This window comes from Perna viridis, chromosome 1 (assembly GCF_037379345.1).
Source record: "Perna viridis isolate PV_CMFRI_1.1 ecotype Kerala chromosome 1, ASM3737934v1, whole genome shotgun sequence".
In the NCBI taxonomy this organism is placed as follows: Eukaryota; Metazoa; Mollusca; class Bivalvia; order Mytilida; family Mytilidae; genus Perna; species Perna viridis.
This window is the reverse complement of record NC_142445.1, coordinates 4,400,119-4,418,342: the sequence shown is the minus strand read 5'-3', so window position 1 is coordinate 4,418,342 and position 18,224 is coordinate 4,400,119. Positions and strand designations below refer to the sequence as shown.

At 32.2% G+C, this 18,224-nt stretch overlaps 1 protein-coding gene across 2 annotated transcripts; it reads left to right on the top strand.

Moving 5' to 3' along the window:
• The first annotated feature begins 6 nt into the window (after positions 1–6).
• LOC148626921 (polynucleotide 5'-hydroxyl-kinase NOL9-like) lies at positions 7–17,864 on the top strand. Of its 2 annotated transcripts, XM_088561944.1 has the most exons (13): positions 7–150; positions 5,570–6,418; positions 7,515–8,035; positions 8,297–8,384; positions 8,689–8,786; positions 9,512–9,545; positions 11,242–11,381; positions 12,248–12,396; positions 12,946–13,028; positions 13,305–13,527; positions 14,404–14,473; positions 16,535–16,668; positions 17,688–17,864. In XM_088561944.1, exons 2-13 carry the CDS (start codon positions 5,640–5,642, stop codon positions 17,799–17,801), a joined length of 2,433 nt encoding a protein of 810 aa, XP_088418070.1. In that variant the 5' UTR covers positions 7–150; positions 5,570–5,639; the 3' UTR covers positions 17,802–17,864. The 2 variants fall into 2 exon arrangements, with proteins under 2 accessions (XP_088418070.1, XP_088418143.1); XM_088562017.1 differs by lacking the exons at positions 7,515–8,035; positions 8,297–8,384.
• Positions 17,865–18,224: the final 360 nt, after the last annotated feature.

The following is an 18,224-nucleotide window of genomic DNA, read 5'->3' as shown; positions in this document are numbered from 1 at the left end:
AATGAAGCAAATGATCAAAATAATGAAGTTTTTGATGGTTATTCTTAGAAGGCCGTGTCAAAAAACGTCTATGTGACGTGGATGCTTAATTGAAAATTGAAAGTTGAAAATGCAAGTAGAGCAGGTGTACGTGTGGGTGTCAAATATTCTGTAAGTTTATGCAGTTACCGATAGAAATTGTAAAGATTTTTTCATCATAAAGATTTTTGTTGCCTTTTTTGTGAAATTAACGATAAGATTGACAAAGTTTCTAGCTCCTGAGACCAGAATTTAATGTTAAAAATCGTCTTAACTTGCTATTCCAACAGATTGGGGGTTAAAATCCAGTTATTTAAAGGCATCAACAATTTTATTTCCACACGAGGGCCTTTTGTTTTCACCCTTTATAGATTTTTTGGGCATGCCCCTCATCAACTTCATTTTCAACTAATACCTCCAATTTAGAAACAAATTTGTTGTCAAATACTGCTTCTAATATATATTTTATTTTGGCTTGTTTTACACTGCTTTTAGATCACAAAACCACAAACTGTTTTTCTCAAATTGTTTTTAATTTCTATAATTCCCTCATGGGGACGACAGTATTAGGTAGAGATTTGAATAGCCAGTTAGGGGAACTTGCGGAGTTGGAAATAGTAGCCTGCCCGCCAGCCCGAGACTGGCTAGCTTTTGGCAGGGCTGGCTTAATTTAGCAAAAATCTATACAGCCATATAGTAAATGTATTGAAAAGTTGTATTCAAGCCTGGCTAGAATTTGAACTTGGCTTTGCCATTACTGGTTTCCACATTACCATTACAAGTTGCAATGGCATGGTAATCAGTTCATTTCTTCGCTTTCTTTTACCCATCTTTTGCCTCTGAGGTCAAATATGTTCTGAATAATATGCAGTAACCAGCATTTATCTTGTATGGTGAAGTTTGACCTGGTATAGGGTAAATTCAACCGGTGCTGATATAAAATACTCTCTGGTATCGCATACAAAATATAAGTATTTTAAGTAATAAAATGTAGACAATGCAGCTGACTATTTTATGTAGAAATGCAAAAATATTAATGTGTGCACATGCTCTCAGTATATATTCAATCGTTGGTACATCAGATTTTGAATAGATGGGAACTGTATACTATGGAATGTGTCGAGATTAAACAATACATCTATGGTACTAAGAATGTTTATTTTTGTTGGTATTAGGTCCAGAATGATGCACATGGACATTTCAATTTTATTCAAAACCCAAATACAATTTCCTAGAAATAACAAAAGCATGATCGAATTTCCCCATATACCAAAATCTACCATAGGGTAGTTCGACCAGTCTTTTTTTCATAAAAATTGTCTGTTTCATAACTGTTTTTTATTCTAAACGTCCCCAAAAAGTATCTTGAATATATATGAGTCCCCATTCAACATATATTTATCAATATTATCTTACATAGTTATTAAGAATAAACAAAAACTTACCTTGGTGACTTTAAACTTTAATTTGCATTTGCTGCCTTTGAAATTTTGAAGTTACAATATCGTATTTTCTCACGGGAATAACCAATCATTCAAATCCAGTTATAATCTAATCCGTACTGTATTCATTTTGTAAATTAGTAAAGTTCCAGATTAGGTCAGCCAAGCCTTTATTAATATAATTATTATAACATATTCAAGATAAGTACAACTACTGTTTCCCAGTCCAAATTACCCGGCCGGTCAAACTGCAACCAAGTTCCCCTAATTGACATTGCTAAGGATTAATTCTTTAACAGAATCAGTTAGTCACTGGGATCATTAGTGGTTATGGTATAGTTTTGTAAGGTAAATCATGCTCTACCTTTACAGTACCTGAACCGGTCTATGCAACTATAATTGTGATCAGTCATCAATCCATTACACCGATCCATTTAAACAGTGATTCCATCGTGTCAAATTCCATTGTTTCATTTGTCTTTTTTTACACATATTTGCAATGCAAATGCAATAATGCAATAAACAATAATTAATGCAATAAACTAAATGCAATAGATTTTAACATCAATTTATTACTTTAGTTTTATATTATTTTTTTAACAAAATACAATATGTGGATTTAATATCTTGAATTCAAGATAAATTTATATGGTATTATATTGGATTTATTCCAGTATAAATTCTAAAATCTATATGAACCAATCATCCGTCGTTTTACATTAAAAAAAAACCGTGATCAGATCATTCACTGGTTATCAGTTATCAATCCGTCAGTGATCATTCAGTCAGCGGTCATCAATCTGTCAAATAGTTGTGCGGATAGGTTCAGCGACTGTATAGTTCTGTTTATTGATGAAAATAAATACATTTTGTATATAAAACAAAATGGGCATAGGAGAAGAACTTTTATTATTTGTATTAAGACCGAGAATGCCATCTGTTTGTCTGATGCAGTTTAGTTAACTGTCAGGTAACCAAACTGCAAAGAGTACCACAGGATGATGCTCTGTGGCAACTCCAGGACTTATATAACAACACAGGGTACCAAATTATTTTGGTGCAAAGATCAGATATTTGCTGTCTGTTTTCTAAACTATATTATCCTATTTTTTCTTTTTTTTTTGGGGGGGGGGTGGGGGTAGGGGTGAATATACACTATTTTTTTTTTAATTGGGAAATTTCAGATAACTGTACAGAACTTTGAATTGGTAGTTTAAATGAATAATTTTATAGAGGATTGAAGAAAAAGGTTATTATATAAGTCGTAAACAATTGATCAGTATAATTTTGAACAGGAACACCATATCCTACCCTTCCACTACCAATTGGGAAATAATTTATCTTATTGACTACCCTACCTACCCTATAAAAATAGGTTTGGTATGAGTCAGCCCCAAAGAACAAACTTCTATCTTGGTCACCATACAGTCATCAATGATGGCCAAAACCAATACCATAAAGCAAGCTGTAAAAGACTCCAAAATAAATGATGTGAAAATATTCATAAAAGATGAAACATGACCTTATCTATAGAAAAATGGTGATCAATAAACCAAACCAAAAAAGTGGGGCATTATCAACAAAGTCATCATTATAAGGACAAAATGGTGCATTATCAACAAAGTCATCATTATAAGGACAAAATGGTGCATTATCGACAAAGTCATCATTATAACTGTATAGTGGTGCATTATCAACAGTCATCATTATAACAATTAAAAGGTGCCTGTGCATTTCAATTTGGGGGAAAATATTGAAATATACAACAAACTGGAATTGAGCCCTCACTTGACATGTCATAAAATTCAATAGCAGTATTTGGGAATTTTAGAGAAAAAATTGGGAAAATAAAACCTGCTTTTGGCATTGGGAAACATTCTCATTTTGGCTCTAATTCAGTCATATATAGAAAAATCACTGCAAGATTAAAAGAAACTGCTGTTAGTGAAATAGGGCTACAAAAATCTTTAGTGATGTTAGGTAGGGCCTCTCTGCATGAAAAAAAAAGATTTTATTATTGTTCTGCATGACCTAATTATATATGTGGCCTCACATGATAATAGAATGATTAAGTTGGTTGAGTGAATAACCAAACACTTAGATTTAAGAAGTGTGCAGAACTTAATGATAAATAAATAATCTCTTATAATTATATAAAGGTTATTCATGACCATCAATTAATATAGATTTGTTCTCTCTTTTTTTGCCTTTTTTAAATAAATTTTTAGGTTAGCAGATTGATAATCCGAATCATCAGTAATGTCAAATAAAGTAATGTCACAGGAAAAATGCATTTGTTCGAATGTCCAAGAAAGAAATTATAGAATTTTTTTCACAAGTAAATTATTGAACATTCAATAACTCACTGCTATCTGTATAATGAGCAAAATATGAGTATGGTTGTAAAGGGGGTTAAATAAGCTTGGGTATCTTTTTTAATTCTATAGACTCTTAATTAAAGTAATGGAAATAGATAACAAAACGAAGATCTTTCTCCACCTATCTATTAGTCTTGATGTCCACCAAATCAGTACCTGGCTTTCATTAGCTATATTAATCACTGGCTGTTTTATTTCAATTTACTTTCCAAACTCTTGTCAGAGTCTGGGATTTTATTTGAAATGGACAACCTAGTACATAACACAGCATATGTAAGCCAGTTTTTTTGTTTTGGTGCATTTACAAGCCGTCTTTCAATTTCATTCATCAAGTAATTTACCTGATGTTTTGAAATTGATGTCAGGAACCCCCAACACTACCATGTGTGTGCCAGATATAGAGGAGTTTGATCTCCAAGTGAAGTGCTGATGTTTCTTGTATTTATGTATAACATTGAAGCCAGGATTAAGTATTTGGGTTGAACATATTATCATCTAGTTATTTGTTCTTTACAAAAACTAGTTATCTATGGTACTATCAGATAAGACCTGCAAATAAATCTGTATTAATCAAAGGAAACTTTGATATTTTTGTTCGACGATAATTTGAAATTGGTATTTTTTTTCTTATTTTTGATGGGAATCAATAATATTAATGATCAAAGAACGATAATTGAACATTACTGGCTATTTTTAGGCATTGGGGTATACCAGTACACATTGAAGTTAATAGATGTAAAGACATTTATTCATTTATTGTTAAGATTTATACCACCTTAAGTCACAAATGTGATGCATTAGATATTCAGCAAGGTTATTCACATTCTTGAAAGACTTTTAAATGATTTTTTTTTACATTACAAAGTGAAAATTGAAAGATTTGGTACCATTGTTAGCAGTCTTTATAAAAATCAGACAGGAAGCGATACATACTTTAAAAAAACCTACCAAATTCACTTTTATTTTCTGTTTAAAAACAGTAACTGATCACATAATCAGTCTTAGATTTTCATTTGGTTGTTGCATCTTTAAGAAAAATATTATATGTATTTTACATAGAATTGGCTTTTCAAGTGTTATCGTTCTTGATTTGGTTTGATTATAGTGTGCTAATAGTGGGAGATGAATGTATGATTTTCTCAAAATTACTGATCTGAATACAGAAGGGACTATCGTTATGTAAAAATACAGCATATGATATGTAGACTGGAAAATCAATTTTTGTTTGATGGGTTTATCACATCTACCATAGGCAGTGTCTGAATTTTAGATGGACTAGGACTTTAAAAAGTTTAGAAAATCAATGGTGTTTTCTGAAAAAAAATGTGATAAATATTATATGAATGTATAATGAAGTAGAATTTGAATGCATGCTCATAATATAGCTATCCAAAATGGTATAGATATTAAAATGGATCTGAGTTTAAAAGACTTCATATTTACTAGTCATTTTTACTTTGTAAAAGCAAGTCTTTGTAAAAACAAGGGACAGGCATCTTATTCAGTGCACAAAGCAGAAGTATATTTATACTTACTCATCTACACCAGAAAGTGACCAGAAATGACTACAATAAAGCATTTTATTCAAACAATGGAGTATCCAATTTTGTTTGATCACTTCAGTTTAAACCTAAAAACTATTACAAGTAGATACCCAGAAATGTGTTCATGTATTAATTAGAAACAATATAATTACTTTCTTCACAGTTTTGAATTTTATTTCTTTTTCAGGTTTATGTAGAAATGTCTGTTTAGAAGTTATCCTTAGAGAGTATATACCAGTATATTCTTAGAAAGTTGGATGTTTACTATATTTGTGAGAACTATAACAGAACGTAGACTATTTAGCATCATATCTCAGAGTATGAAAGGAAAGAGAAGCAAGAGATCTAATGGTAAAAAACACCAGGAAGATCCTGTTCCTTTGGTAATTAGCAGAAGAAAACATAATGAGAGATCAAGAAAAGAAGCAGAAAAGTGTTTTGCAGTTGATGATTTGGATAGAAGTGTGTTTCCTTTCTCAAAGGCAGTTCAGAAGTATTCAGCAATAGATGTAATACCTGAAAGCTCAGGAAGCTCAGAATTGACTGATTATATAGGAAAACAAAAGAAAGGAAAGTTTCAAGTTGGTGATATATCATCAAACTTCTGGGCAAAAAGTAAAGAAAAATATCAAAAGATTAGTGACAAGAAAAGAAAGAAGAACCTGTCAGAAAGTTCTGAAAGTATTGATATCAGTGATGGAAAGGTTGATGCTGAAAAGAAGAAGAGTTGCTTGGATGGAGCTGGGCAACAAAGGACTAAAGCAGACATGGTGGATGATTGTATTTTAATTGATAGTGATAGTTTTGGTGATAAAATGAAAAGTTTTAAGAAGAAAAAGAAAAAATCTGGTAAAGAGAAGAAAGAAACTGCCCTAAGTAGTGTAGTTGATAAAGAAGTCAAATGTCAGCATATAGATAGCAAACAAAACAGTTCACAGTGTACAGGGGAAGGTTTGATCGAAATTTCAGATGATAATGATGACACAACAAGGGAAGATAATTCTGGTCAAAGTTTCATTGATGAAAGGTTACAAGGGTAATTATTCAATGACAACCTTTGTTACATTATTAAGTCACACAAATGTTTATGAAATAGCTGTTAAATCCTGTATTTTGGCTGGTCATGTGTAGGTAGTGGCTGTGCAACTCAAGGGATTGTAAGTAATTAAAAAAGTATGTTATTAACTCTATTCTTAACATATACAATAAAAATAACCTGTCAAAACTGCAACACAAACACTGCACTTGATCATGTTTATAGAGAAGATGATGGCCAACTAACTTTCAGTAATATCACTCTACTGATAGCCGAATAATACCAGAGTTAGAAATAGTAGCCTGCCCGCCAGCCTGAGACTGGCTATTTTTTTTAGCAGGGCTGGCTAATTTTAGCAAAAATTTATACTTGTATAGCCATATAGTAAATATATTTAAAAATTGTATTCAGAACTGGCTAGAATTTGAGTGAGTTTCCTACCCTAATAATACCTAAATTTCCTTGATAATAGTGAACTTACTCAAGAATCACTGATTTATAATTTCTTTAAACTGACAATGTATATTCACAAAACTGTTCCTAATAAGTTGGAATAAAAAAGGTCTTTGCATATGTTTAGTGTTCCTTATGGGAAATATATTTTTTTAAAGAAAATACACAACAGATCAGTGTTATTTATTACACATTTGTTTTTTATAAAATGATTTGAAAAACACTAAAATAATTTGGTTGACATAATTGTTCCTTGTAAACATGGGGCTACTATAATGTAGCTCCTTTGACCTACTCAATTTGAACTTATCAGTGTATGGTAATTATCCTACTTGAATAATTTTTGGTTTTGAGTACTGGTACTTCTTGTTTACAATTTACTTTCAATCTTGAACTTCCTATATATTTGATTCTAATGCTGCTTATGAGAGGTTACTCCTTGAAACATGTGTACAGTATATCGAAATATGCAATATTTGTATGATTTCAAATTGTTATAAATAAATTAGTCAAAATACATGTAATCTTTTCAACTTGTACACAATGTTGCACAAGTTACAAATTAAGTAAAATAAACCTGTGATTCAAGACAGTATTTATATCCAGCAGGTTATGGGACATAAGTGATTTTTTTGTTTTCTAGGTTAAAAGCCTTTAGTACACCATGTGGAGTTCTCATGAGTATGGAAGCAAACAGCGAAATTTGTTTCCATGGAAACTGTTATGTAACACTATTATGTGGATCAGTGTCAATTTTGGGTAGCAATCTTAAACACTTACTTCGTTATGACTTCTATTCACCAGATACAAATAGCTTTTTAACTTTTAAATGTGAAAGTGTTGAAGACAATTTATCTGTTGTCAAAACTGTTTTAAAAAACTATAAAGCTGTGATTAGCAAAAGAGAGGAAAGTACATTGACACAATCTGTAGCTGTGATTAAATTGGAGTATTTAGATATTGCTATTAATGGTATTATACCACAGTATCCTCCATTTCAACAAATATTCTGCCGTGAGGATAATAAAACCAGGAGATCTCCATTACAACAGCTTTTATACAGAATTGGACTTACAGTAATAGAAGATGGACCAAGAGTTATGGTTCCTGATGAGTATAGTACTGTTATAGACATGGCAGGGCATTTGATTAACAGCTGTACAGGTACAATTTGAAAGTCTTGTAACAAGTCACAGATGAAATAATAACATGATTTAGACACTTTCACATGTATGGAGCCACTAGTACCTCGTCAAAATTGTTTTAGCATGTATATTGTGTGAAAGTTAATTTTGATATTCTGTAAATGATTTTTGAAAGTGTTTTGGGATGTAATTAGTTTTTTTTAATGCATGAATATACTCGTAGTTAGTTTTTTGTTGCACACTTTTAAAACTATATTTTAAATTTGCATTTTTATTACAGATTCTCCTGCAGTTATTACAGCTGTTGGTGGAAAGAATTCAGGGAAATCCACGATGAACAGATACCTAGTTAATTCACTGCTGAACAAGTAAATTTACTGTAGTTTTTTGACCAAGTTTTCAACAATTACATCAGACATGCATTTTTGATGCTGTGCTACAAACTTTCATTAAATTTATCAAAAATCAAATTATGAATTTCAATACTGACATAGCCCTTCTACATGTATGTAAGATTCTAACTTTACAGTGTTGAATTGAACTATTGTTGTGTTTTTTAGAAATATGACATCACAGTCTTTGTAGTATACAATAATATTATATATAAAATCACTGAGCATAATCATATATGATTATTGTATAGGTCTGTCGAATGATTTTGTTTACTTTTAGGGTGGATAAATTATATTTTCTGGAATGTGATGTTGGTCAAACAGAGTTAACTCCCCCTGGATGTATATCATTGCACTGTATTACAGAACCCTTGCTTGGTAAGATAATACTCTCGAATTCTAAACTAAAAAAGATGTTTTATGAAATTAAATTCACTTGTCTAGAATGAATTACACAACCGAAAGCGGCATCATGTACTACCGGTATATTTCATCTATGACATCATGGTACAGTTGGCGCTATCCAATAGCAGCCGATATTTACATCCTTTTCCCTGTCAGCATTATACATATAGAGTCTCCTGTAAAGTGTGGTTTAAACTACAAGCATGTACATTTGTATTTATCCACTCGAGATGGTAAAACTAAGATTTTTAGCATATGAGTTTTAACAATCGTGTTAGAATCTTAATTTTATCATAGAGAGTGGGGAAATAGTTTAATCAAGAAAGGGCTTAAGAAAAAGTTTCTCTTATGTAATCTTTAGAAAATGTATAATGACAGGAAATCTCTCATAGAAATTTAATCAACACCAGATAGTTAAAAAAAAGTTACATGCATTATTTTATAGTGGTTTAGAATTGGAGAAATGTAGTTCCTGTCTTAGCCAATGAAATAATTACTTTTACTAAACCATAGAGACTCTGACCATTGTGACTTCTGTGTGAAAATAAAACATGAAAGAACATTCAGGAATTGAATGAGGCCACTCATCAAAATAAGGAACTAATATTTTAACCAAACTGAAGAAGTAAAATTCAAGTTTTTATTGCAAATCACTTATTATAGGGGATTCCTAACCTGAATCTTAATTTTCGTTGCAGGTCCCCCTTTTACACATCAAAGAAGACCAGTATAGTAAGTTCCTTATAAATTATTTACTTATTAAGAGTCTGTCCTTGTAAAAACCAGGCAGATCCTGCTATATTGTGGGGGTGGGGGGGGTGGTAGACACGATAAATAATATCCTACCACTTTTTTTTGGTTCTAATGAGTGTTAAACTCATTGTGTTGTCAGAAAAAGAAAAAAAATGGATTTTTTCTTTAATGAAATTGGATGACTTAGAATACCTAACAAATCAACTTAGGTCTCACTAACTACTTCCGGGTCAAATGGCCATCCCCCTATGTAGTACCAAAAACACACTGAACCTAGACATATGCATTGTAAGTGCATTATTTGTGTGTATTATGATTAAAAGTAATCAAAATAAAGCTGAGAATGTGTACTTTAAAATCATATATGTAATTAATTACAAAAGTGTATGAATATTGTTTACATGTGTGAGTAATATGCCTCCATGCTGTCAGTTAGCAGAACAGGTAAAAATGTGGATTTTCAGTATTATTTATTCAAGTAAATTTTGTGAAGAATTTCTACTATCATCGTACCATTAGCATAATGATTTTGGAAGCCTTATTTTCCAAGCTTCGCAACGGTATGCAGCTTTAAGATGTCATTTGTCCTGGGAATTCACAGTGAGACTTTGAAAATTACTTTTTTAACATGTAAAGTAATGGAAATGTTAGAAGTGGTTAGTGAGACCTTAATTATGAGCAGAGTTACTTCCCTTTGTTTCAAAGTACTTTATGCATGTGATATAATTCTATGTTTTCTTTCTGTGTAATTTATTTGGTTCTTACCATTCAATAAATTAAAAACCAACATTTATTTTTTAAAACAAACAAAATTATGCCACCCACTGCGTGGGTCTTCCATACACCATTTTAATATAGACATTCTTCTATATAAACCTCTATGGATTGGAAACAATGATACTCATCTATTAAGACTACAGTTTCATGTTTTAAAGATTGAATGTGATTGATTTCCGCAGAAACCAATTGAAGGGAAATACTTCCTAGAAACTGGTGATCTTTAACTTTCATGTAAAATTAAATGGTTATTCCTGCATATTTCAGTTTACATGACATTTTTTCTCTTTACTGGTATATCTATTGTAAACATCTCAAAACAGTTACATCTGTAATGCCTGAATACATTTATCTGTGTTTCTACTAACCCTACCAACCCTGATTTTTTATGCCTACTCAAAAGATTTGTCACCATTTTTTACAAGCACTATTAAAGTTTGAATGTGTTTTCAAAACAAATCAGTCAAAAACGTTTGAAAAAGTAAAAAGTTATGCCAACCTACTGACCCTTGTTTGCATAGACACATGTTTTTTTTTCCTTGGCAAAAAGTAGTCCTAACAGGTATTGTCATGAAGTGTGAAAACACTAGACATATTTTATCATTCTTTAAAATGTTTGGCCACTGATGTGATGTATTGATATTTATTGTTTTATACATTTAAAAGAATTCAACTAAATTGACCCTGCTGACTGATATCTTGCCTTGCTCAAGTCATGCCTATTTTTAGGCAACATGTCAACAGAGTGATACATGTATGTGCAATGGAAAGTAACGCATTTGTCTTTATCAATTTGTTACTTTAAATTATATTTAAGGAATATTTCATGGCTAGTTTATTGGACACAACCAGATGAGTTATGAGGCTCTGTCCATAAATATCTTTGATTATTTTACAGCTCATGCTTCTTTGGTGGAGTGACCCCGGCTGATGATCCCACTAGGTACCTTACCTGTATTGAACAGTGTTTCTCTGAATACCTGGATATAGGTGATATAAGTAAACCTTTAATTGTCAACACCATGGGATGGAATAAAGGTAGTTTTATATATATATATATATATATATATAATATTTGGTTGTTCCCTCTGTAGGACTCGAACTCGTACCGCTGTGACAATCTATGGTAACACCGCCTGCACAAAGTCCAGTTCATTTAGATGTTATTGTGTAGGATAGAGGATCAAATTAATGATGCATGTCGCAACAAATCAATATTATACAAACATCTCAGAATGTGACGACTCTATTCACTACACTGCTCCGTCGGATCAAATTGATACAGGGAAGATATGTAAACGTATAGAAAGGTCTGAAAAATTCCCAACGATGTTAGAACTGTCAAATTTGCGATGCACATTTTTGGTTGTTCCCTCCGCAGGACTCGAACTCATACCACTGTGACATCTATGGCAACACAGCCTGCACAAAGTCCAGTGCCCTAGACCACTCGCCAGATAGGCTATATAAAAATATAGCTTTTGCTGACTGTGTCATTCCTCCTCGTAGGATTAATCTAGGGCTGTAACTTAGTACACGATGTATGGTAGTACGGGACAGTTCATTTAGATGTTATTATGTAGGATAGAGGATCAAATTTTTTTGTTTTTGTGTCATTTATCCATTAGTATTTTGCGAATTGTTATAGCTCCAATTTAATTTTAGTCACATTTGGATTCTGGCTACATTCTGTGTTGGATGCTGATCAAAATAATTGTTTTTCATTCTTAATGATGCATCCAGATGATATGGAAAGATTTTTTGCTTTGCCTAGAATCAACAAAGGAAATAGTTTTTATGCACTGTTTCCTTTTGTCATTTCAAAAACCTTTACTATATTTTTGTAATACTGTGTCAAAAAAGCTACTTTTATCAAATTTGAAACATTAAATTGTTTGTTATAGGGGTTGGACTAGCTTTGACTCTAGACATCATCAGACTAGTCCGTCCATTGTTATTGGTACAGATAAATACACAAAAGCCAATGATTAACTTCCCTGCAATGTCCACTGAGTTTGTCTGGAATGAACCAGGATGGAATGGCAAAGTCTGGGTTTGTATATCACTTAACACTATGTTAATATATCTAAAAAGAAAATTGCATTATGTCCAGACAATAAGTGAATGAGTTTCTTTGAATTCACAAAGTACCATACAATTGAAGAAATGCTATGATTGATTTTTGGGGTTGTGACTGCAACAATTTATGAATAAGGGGCAAAAAAGGGCTTTGATTCAAATTATCCTGTGTCAAAATATTTCATGCAATAAAAATTTAAAGCTATATCAAATTTGAATGGTGTGACCATACTTCCCCCAAGGGTTTGATGTCTTATCAAGCTGTCCCTTGTGCAGCATGTTATTAAACACTAGCAATATGCTCCATCTCACAAAACTACAAAAAGGTTTGATGGTGTTATTTGCACATAATGTTTTATTTACGAATTTATGGGCCTTTATCACTTGACAAATTTTGAAGCTTGGGATGGATTGGACTATCTGTGTTCTTAAGACTTTGTATTCATTCAAAAGGTATCTTAGCCAAAGTAAAGTCACACTCATTAAATTGTATATTTAAATGTATTTTTTTTTTCTTTTGTAGGATAAAGAAAAGTGGTCATTCATCAATGACTTTCTAGATTTTAAATGGTTATCAGTCAACTCACCTGTTAATACTGCAAAGAGGTAGAAGTTTGATCTTATTAAGGCCATGTCTTTCAGTTGGTCTCAAAATGGGTCAAAGTTAAGTTTTGTTTTGTTGTTTAAATAGTTGAATTTATCATGCATTTTTTATTGGGCCCACACTTTCTAAATGGTCTTTACAAGTTTACATTGTTATGGTACCACCCACTCTTCTGTTCAGAGTTTCATCATAGAATAAAGTAGAATATGTATACTGTAAAATAGGCACTTATAGATAGACAAAATATTTATTTCATTTGGTATTTTAATATTTTTTAGTCACATAACCAAATATAAACCCATTGAACACAGAGATTTGGTTATACTGGGATATTTCTGTCATGGTCTTGACCCTGATATGACATTGACCTCAGAACAACCATATACAAGACCATGGAATTCTGTGGCCATACATGTTTGCCATGAAATTGTGGAGAACTCAGAAATACTTTATGCAATTAACTGTACCATTGTAGCTCTCTGTGTTGCAGATTTGTCTCAGGTTAGTTCTGATTGATTTTATTAAATAATTTGAACCCATTTCAATAAATGCCTATGAGATTGTACATTGTTAAACTTTAAGCTGTTTCTTCGATGTTTTGGTTTTTAGCTCACCTGGCCAAAGGCCAAGTGAGCTATTGCCATCACTTGGCAATGTCGTCATCATCATTGTAGTTAACAATTTTTCAACTCTTCTCCTCTGATACTACATGACCAATTGGAACCAAACTTGGTATGAATGTTTCTTAGTGTGTTCTGCATAGAACTGATGTGGGAATCTTTGATTTGTTGAAATTATGGCTGCTGTTACTAAAAATAGAACATAGGGGTCAGACAGAAGTTTTTCATACATCTCCAATACTGATAGGTTTTGCCAAACTTTATCAATTGCTGAAATTATCCTCATCATAAGGCTTACAAAAGTCTGCATTGGGTCAAAGTTGTCAGATGACTCCTTGTTAGAGTTATTGCCCTTGAAAGATGAAAAATGATGTTTTTACAGCATGCAGTTTTTAGCCAATATCTTGATAACTATGACAGATAAAAAGAAACTTTCAATTGCTAAAATGATCCTTATGATAAGTCGTACCAAAATTTTCTTGAGTCAAAATTGTTGGACAACTCCTTGTTAAATTTATTGCCTTTGAAAGACAAAATTTAACCAGGTGAGCAATTCAGGCTCCTGGGAGCCTCTTGTTCTCATTGTTTTTTTTTGTTTTTGTTTTGTGTTTTAGAAACTAAGGATACAAATAAATTGTCAAATTGTACATAAATCTTTGAGTGCTACAAATTTATATAGCTACACATTAAAAATAGTGCCAAGAAAAATACATTCATACTTGTACTGAAGTTTCATGAACAGTTTTATTGTCCACAGGCTGAGAGAGATAGTGAAGAAACACCATACTTCTTCAAATCTACACCTGTCTGCCAGTGTTTAGGATTTGGTTTGTATTTTTCCAAATTCTTTTACTTTAATTTTTTTCTATAACCTTTAGTGAATGAAGAATTAAATGTAAAAATACATAAATGTATATAAAAATTAGTATTTTTTTTTCAAGAGGACATGTGATAGTCATTGATTTTTATGAGCAAGCTACACACCCAAATCATCAGTATTTACTGTTTCATCTTGAACCATTAGTATTTACTGTCTCATCTTGAACCGTCGGTATTTACTGTCTCATCTTGAACCGTCAGTATTTACTGTCTCATCTTGAACTGTCGGTATCTACTGTCTCATGTTAAACTGTCAGTATTTACTGTCTCATCTCAAACTGTCAGTATTTACTGTCTGATTTTGAACCGTGAGTATTTACTGTCTCATCTTGAACCGTCTGTATCTACTGTCTCATCTCGAACTCTCAGTATTTACTGTCTCATTTTGAACAGTGAGTATTTACTGTCTCATCTTGAACCATCGGTATTTACTGTCTCATCTTTAACCATCAGTATTTACTGTCTCATCTTTAACCATCAATATTTACTGTTTCATCTTGAACCATCAGTATTTACTGTCTCATCTTGAACTGTCGGTATCTACTGTCTCATGTTAAACTGTCAGTATTTACTGTCTCATTTTGAACCGTGAGTATTTACTGTCTCATCTTGAACCGTCGGTATCTACTGTCTCATCTCGAACTCTCAGTATTTACTGTCTCATTTTGAACAGTGAGTATTTACTGTCTCATCTTGAACCATCGGTATTTACTGTCTCATCTTTAACCATCAGTATTTACTGTCTCATCTTTAACCATCAATATTTACTGTTTCATCTTGAACCGTCGGTATTTACTGTCTCATCTTGAACCGTCAGTGTTTACTGTCTCATCTTGAACTGTCAGTATTTACTGTCTCATCTCAAACTGTCAGTATTTACTGTCTCATTTTGAACCATGAGTATTTACTGTCTCATCTTGAACAGTAGGTATCTACTGTCTCATCCCGAACTGTCATTATTTACTGTCTCATTTTGAACAGTGAGTATTTACTGTCTCATCTTGAACCGTCGGTATTTACTGTCTCATCTTTAACCATCAGTATTTACTGTCTCATCTCAAACTGTCAGTATTTACTGTCTCATTTTGAACCATGAGTATTTACTGTCTCATCTTGAACAGTAGGTATCTACTGTCTCATCCCGAACTGTCATTATTTACTGTCTCATTTTGAACAGTGAGTATTTACTGTCTCATCTTGAACCGTCGGTATTTACTGTCTCATCTTTAACCATCAGTATTTACTGTCTCATCTTTAACCATCAATATTTACTGTTTCATCTTGAACCATCAGTATTTACTGTCTCATCTTGAACTGTCGGTATCTACTGTCTCATGTTAAACTGTCAGTATTTACTGTCTCATTTTGAACCGTGAGTATTTACTGTCTCATCTTAAACCATCGGTATCTACTGTCTCATCTCGAACTCTCAGTATTTACTGTCTCATTTTGAACAGTGAGTATTTACTGTCTCATCTTGAACCATCGGTATTTACTGTCTCATCTTTAACCATCAGTGTTTACTGTCTCATCTTTAACCATCAATATTTACTGTTTCATCTTGAACCGTCGGTATTTACTGTCTCATCTTGAACCGTCAGTGTTTACTGTCTCATCTTGAACTGTCGGTATTTACTGTCTCATCTCAAACTGTCAGTATTTACTGTCTCATTTTGAACCATGAGTATTTACTGTCTCATCTTGAACAGTAGGTATCTACTGTCTCATCCCGAACTGTCATTATTTACTGTCTCATTTTGAACAGTGAGTATTTACTGTCTCATCTTGAACCGTCGGTATTTACTGTCTCATCTTTAACCATCAATATTTACTGTCTCATCTTGAACCATCAGTATTTACTGTCTCATCTTAAACCATCAGTATTTACTGTCTCATCTTGAACCATTAGTATTTACTCTCTCATTAATTACATTGCTTTAGGTGTCTTGTTTTGACCTGTTTAGGGTGGTTATCACCCTGCTCATTAGATATTCTGTGAATGTTTTCAGGTATAATCCAAAGCATAGACCCTGCAAAGAAGACACTGCATATCCTTACCCCATTGGATATAGAAGAGTTACAGAAAGTAAATACAATATTGAGGGGCAATATAAACCTGCCTAACCAAGTCTTACTCAAACAGGTAACAGTATGTAGATCATATTTGGTTTGGCATGTTCAGTAAATTTCTGCAAAGAACACCTCTGTTTTTAGTGTTTCAAGTCAAGTACTCAGAAACAAGAAGTCCCCAATAATGAAAAAGTAAAGGTTACATTCTTCCTTTAAAACAAGCACTTTAGCAGAAAATTATTTTAAGTCATAAATGTATTTTGTAAGTTCTTACACATGTAGACAGATATAGACAGAGAGTTAGGGCATACTATAAAATGTGGAGTCACAAGATAGAGTTCAATTTTTTGATAGTGCAAAATTTTCTAAGTTCTATTTATGTTCACATTCTTTCTATTATAAATTAAAGTATTTCTCATTTTTGAATCTGTTAAAAATTCTTCTACAATGAATAGTAAAACCTGTCCGAACCAAAAACCAAATGAACTGGAAACCTGTGTAAACCAGACATCTTCAGTTAAAATGCATTTTGAATCTGTATAAGTAAAACACAGGGGATTCAATTTAGGCAGGACTCACAGTAAATAAAATATAATTTGATAATTTAATATTTGCAGTTTCATTTTCTTCTATATATATTTTACTATGAATATTTTATGACATATTTATAAAGTTGGAATGTTAGGCTTTTAATCTGTTTGGAAAAATCAATACTTGCTTTGATAACACTTAATCCATTTCTTTGATAAAAATAAACCAGTGGCTCATTTCAATATTATTTTAGCTTACTTGGCCAAAGGCCATGTGAGCCATTGCCATCACTTGGCATCTGTCGTCATCGTCTTCCGTCGTCGTTAACAATTTTTCAAAACACATCTGCCCTGACAGGAATTAAACTTGGTATGAATGTTTCTTGGGGTATCCTGTATAGAACTGATGTGGGGATTTTTTATCTGTCAAAAAACATGGCCGCTGTTATTAAAAATAGATTGTTTACTCCATCAATAGCCTGATTTACAATCATAGAAAATCATATTATACATCTAGGTATATACTGCTGTCCAACAGAACTTTATTCTATTTTTTTTACAGAAGTGTGAAGGAGAAATACCTTATGTGACTAATCCTGTGTCCTCAACTGGATCCCTAGCATTAAGACAACGACATATGTTACCAAGGAAACAACCTCAGGGAAATAATACTTAGGACATCAGAACAACTGACTGCAAAAAAAAACCTATATTATAGCAATTAAAACTTCTTCAAATATTCTCTAATTTCTTAGGATCCCACAGACTTTTACCTAACAGTAATCAGCTTTTCTGTCTGCCCGTCCATTCAAATTTTGTGTCTGCAGTACAACTTAAAGTTGAGTGGTTTCACACTTGATAAAAATTATGTATAAAGAACTTGTTATACTATTATGTCTCATAAATAATACATTGTCAACAAGAAAAAATAACTTGAAAAAAAATTTTAAAGAGTTTTTTTTTGTATTAGTCTACTTACAAGTATTTGTATCTATTACAAAATTTGTTGTTTCAATAAGATAATATGACAAAGAGCTAGGGACAAATACTTAAGACACTTCCATCTTAAACTTAACTTGTATCCAATATGTGATAATTG

What these genes read in the sequence shown, in the direction of transcription:
- LOC148626921 (XM_088561944.1), top strand. Translation starts at nt 5,640, where the DNA reads ATGTTTACTATATTTGTGAGAACTATAACAGAACGTAGACTATTTAGC. An exon ending in ATTGATGAAAGGTTACAAGG is followed by an intron (nt 6,419 to 7,514) that starts GTAATTATTCAA and finishes TTTGTTTTCTAG; the next exon opens with GTTAAAAGCCTTTAGTACAC. An exon ending in GATGGAATGGCAAAGTCTGG is followed by an intron (nt 12,397 to 12,945) that starts GTTTGTATATCA and finishes TTTCTTTTGTAG; the next exon opens with GATAAAGAAAAGTGGTCATT.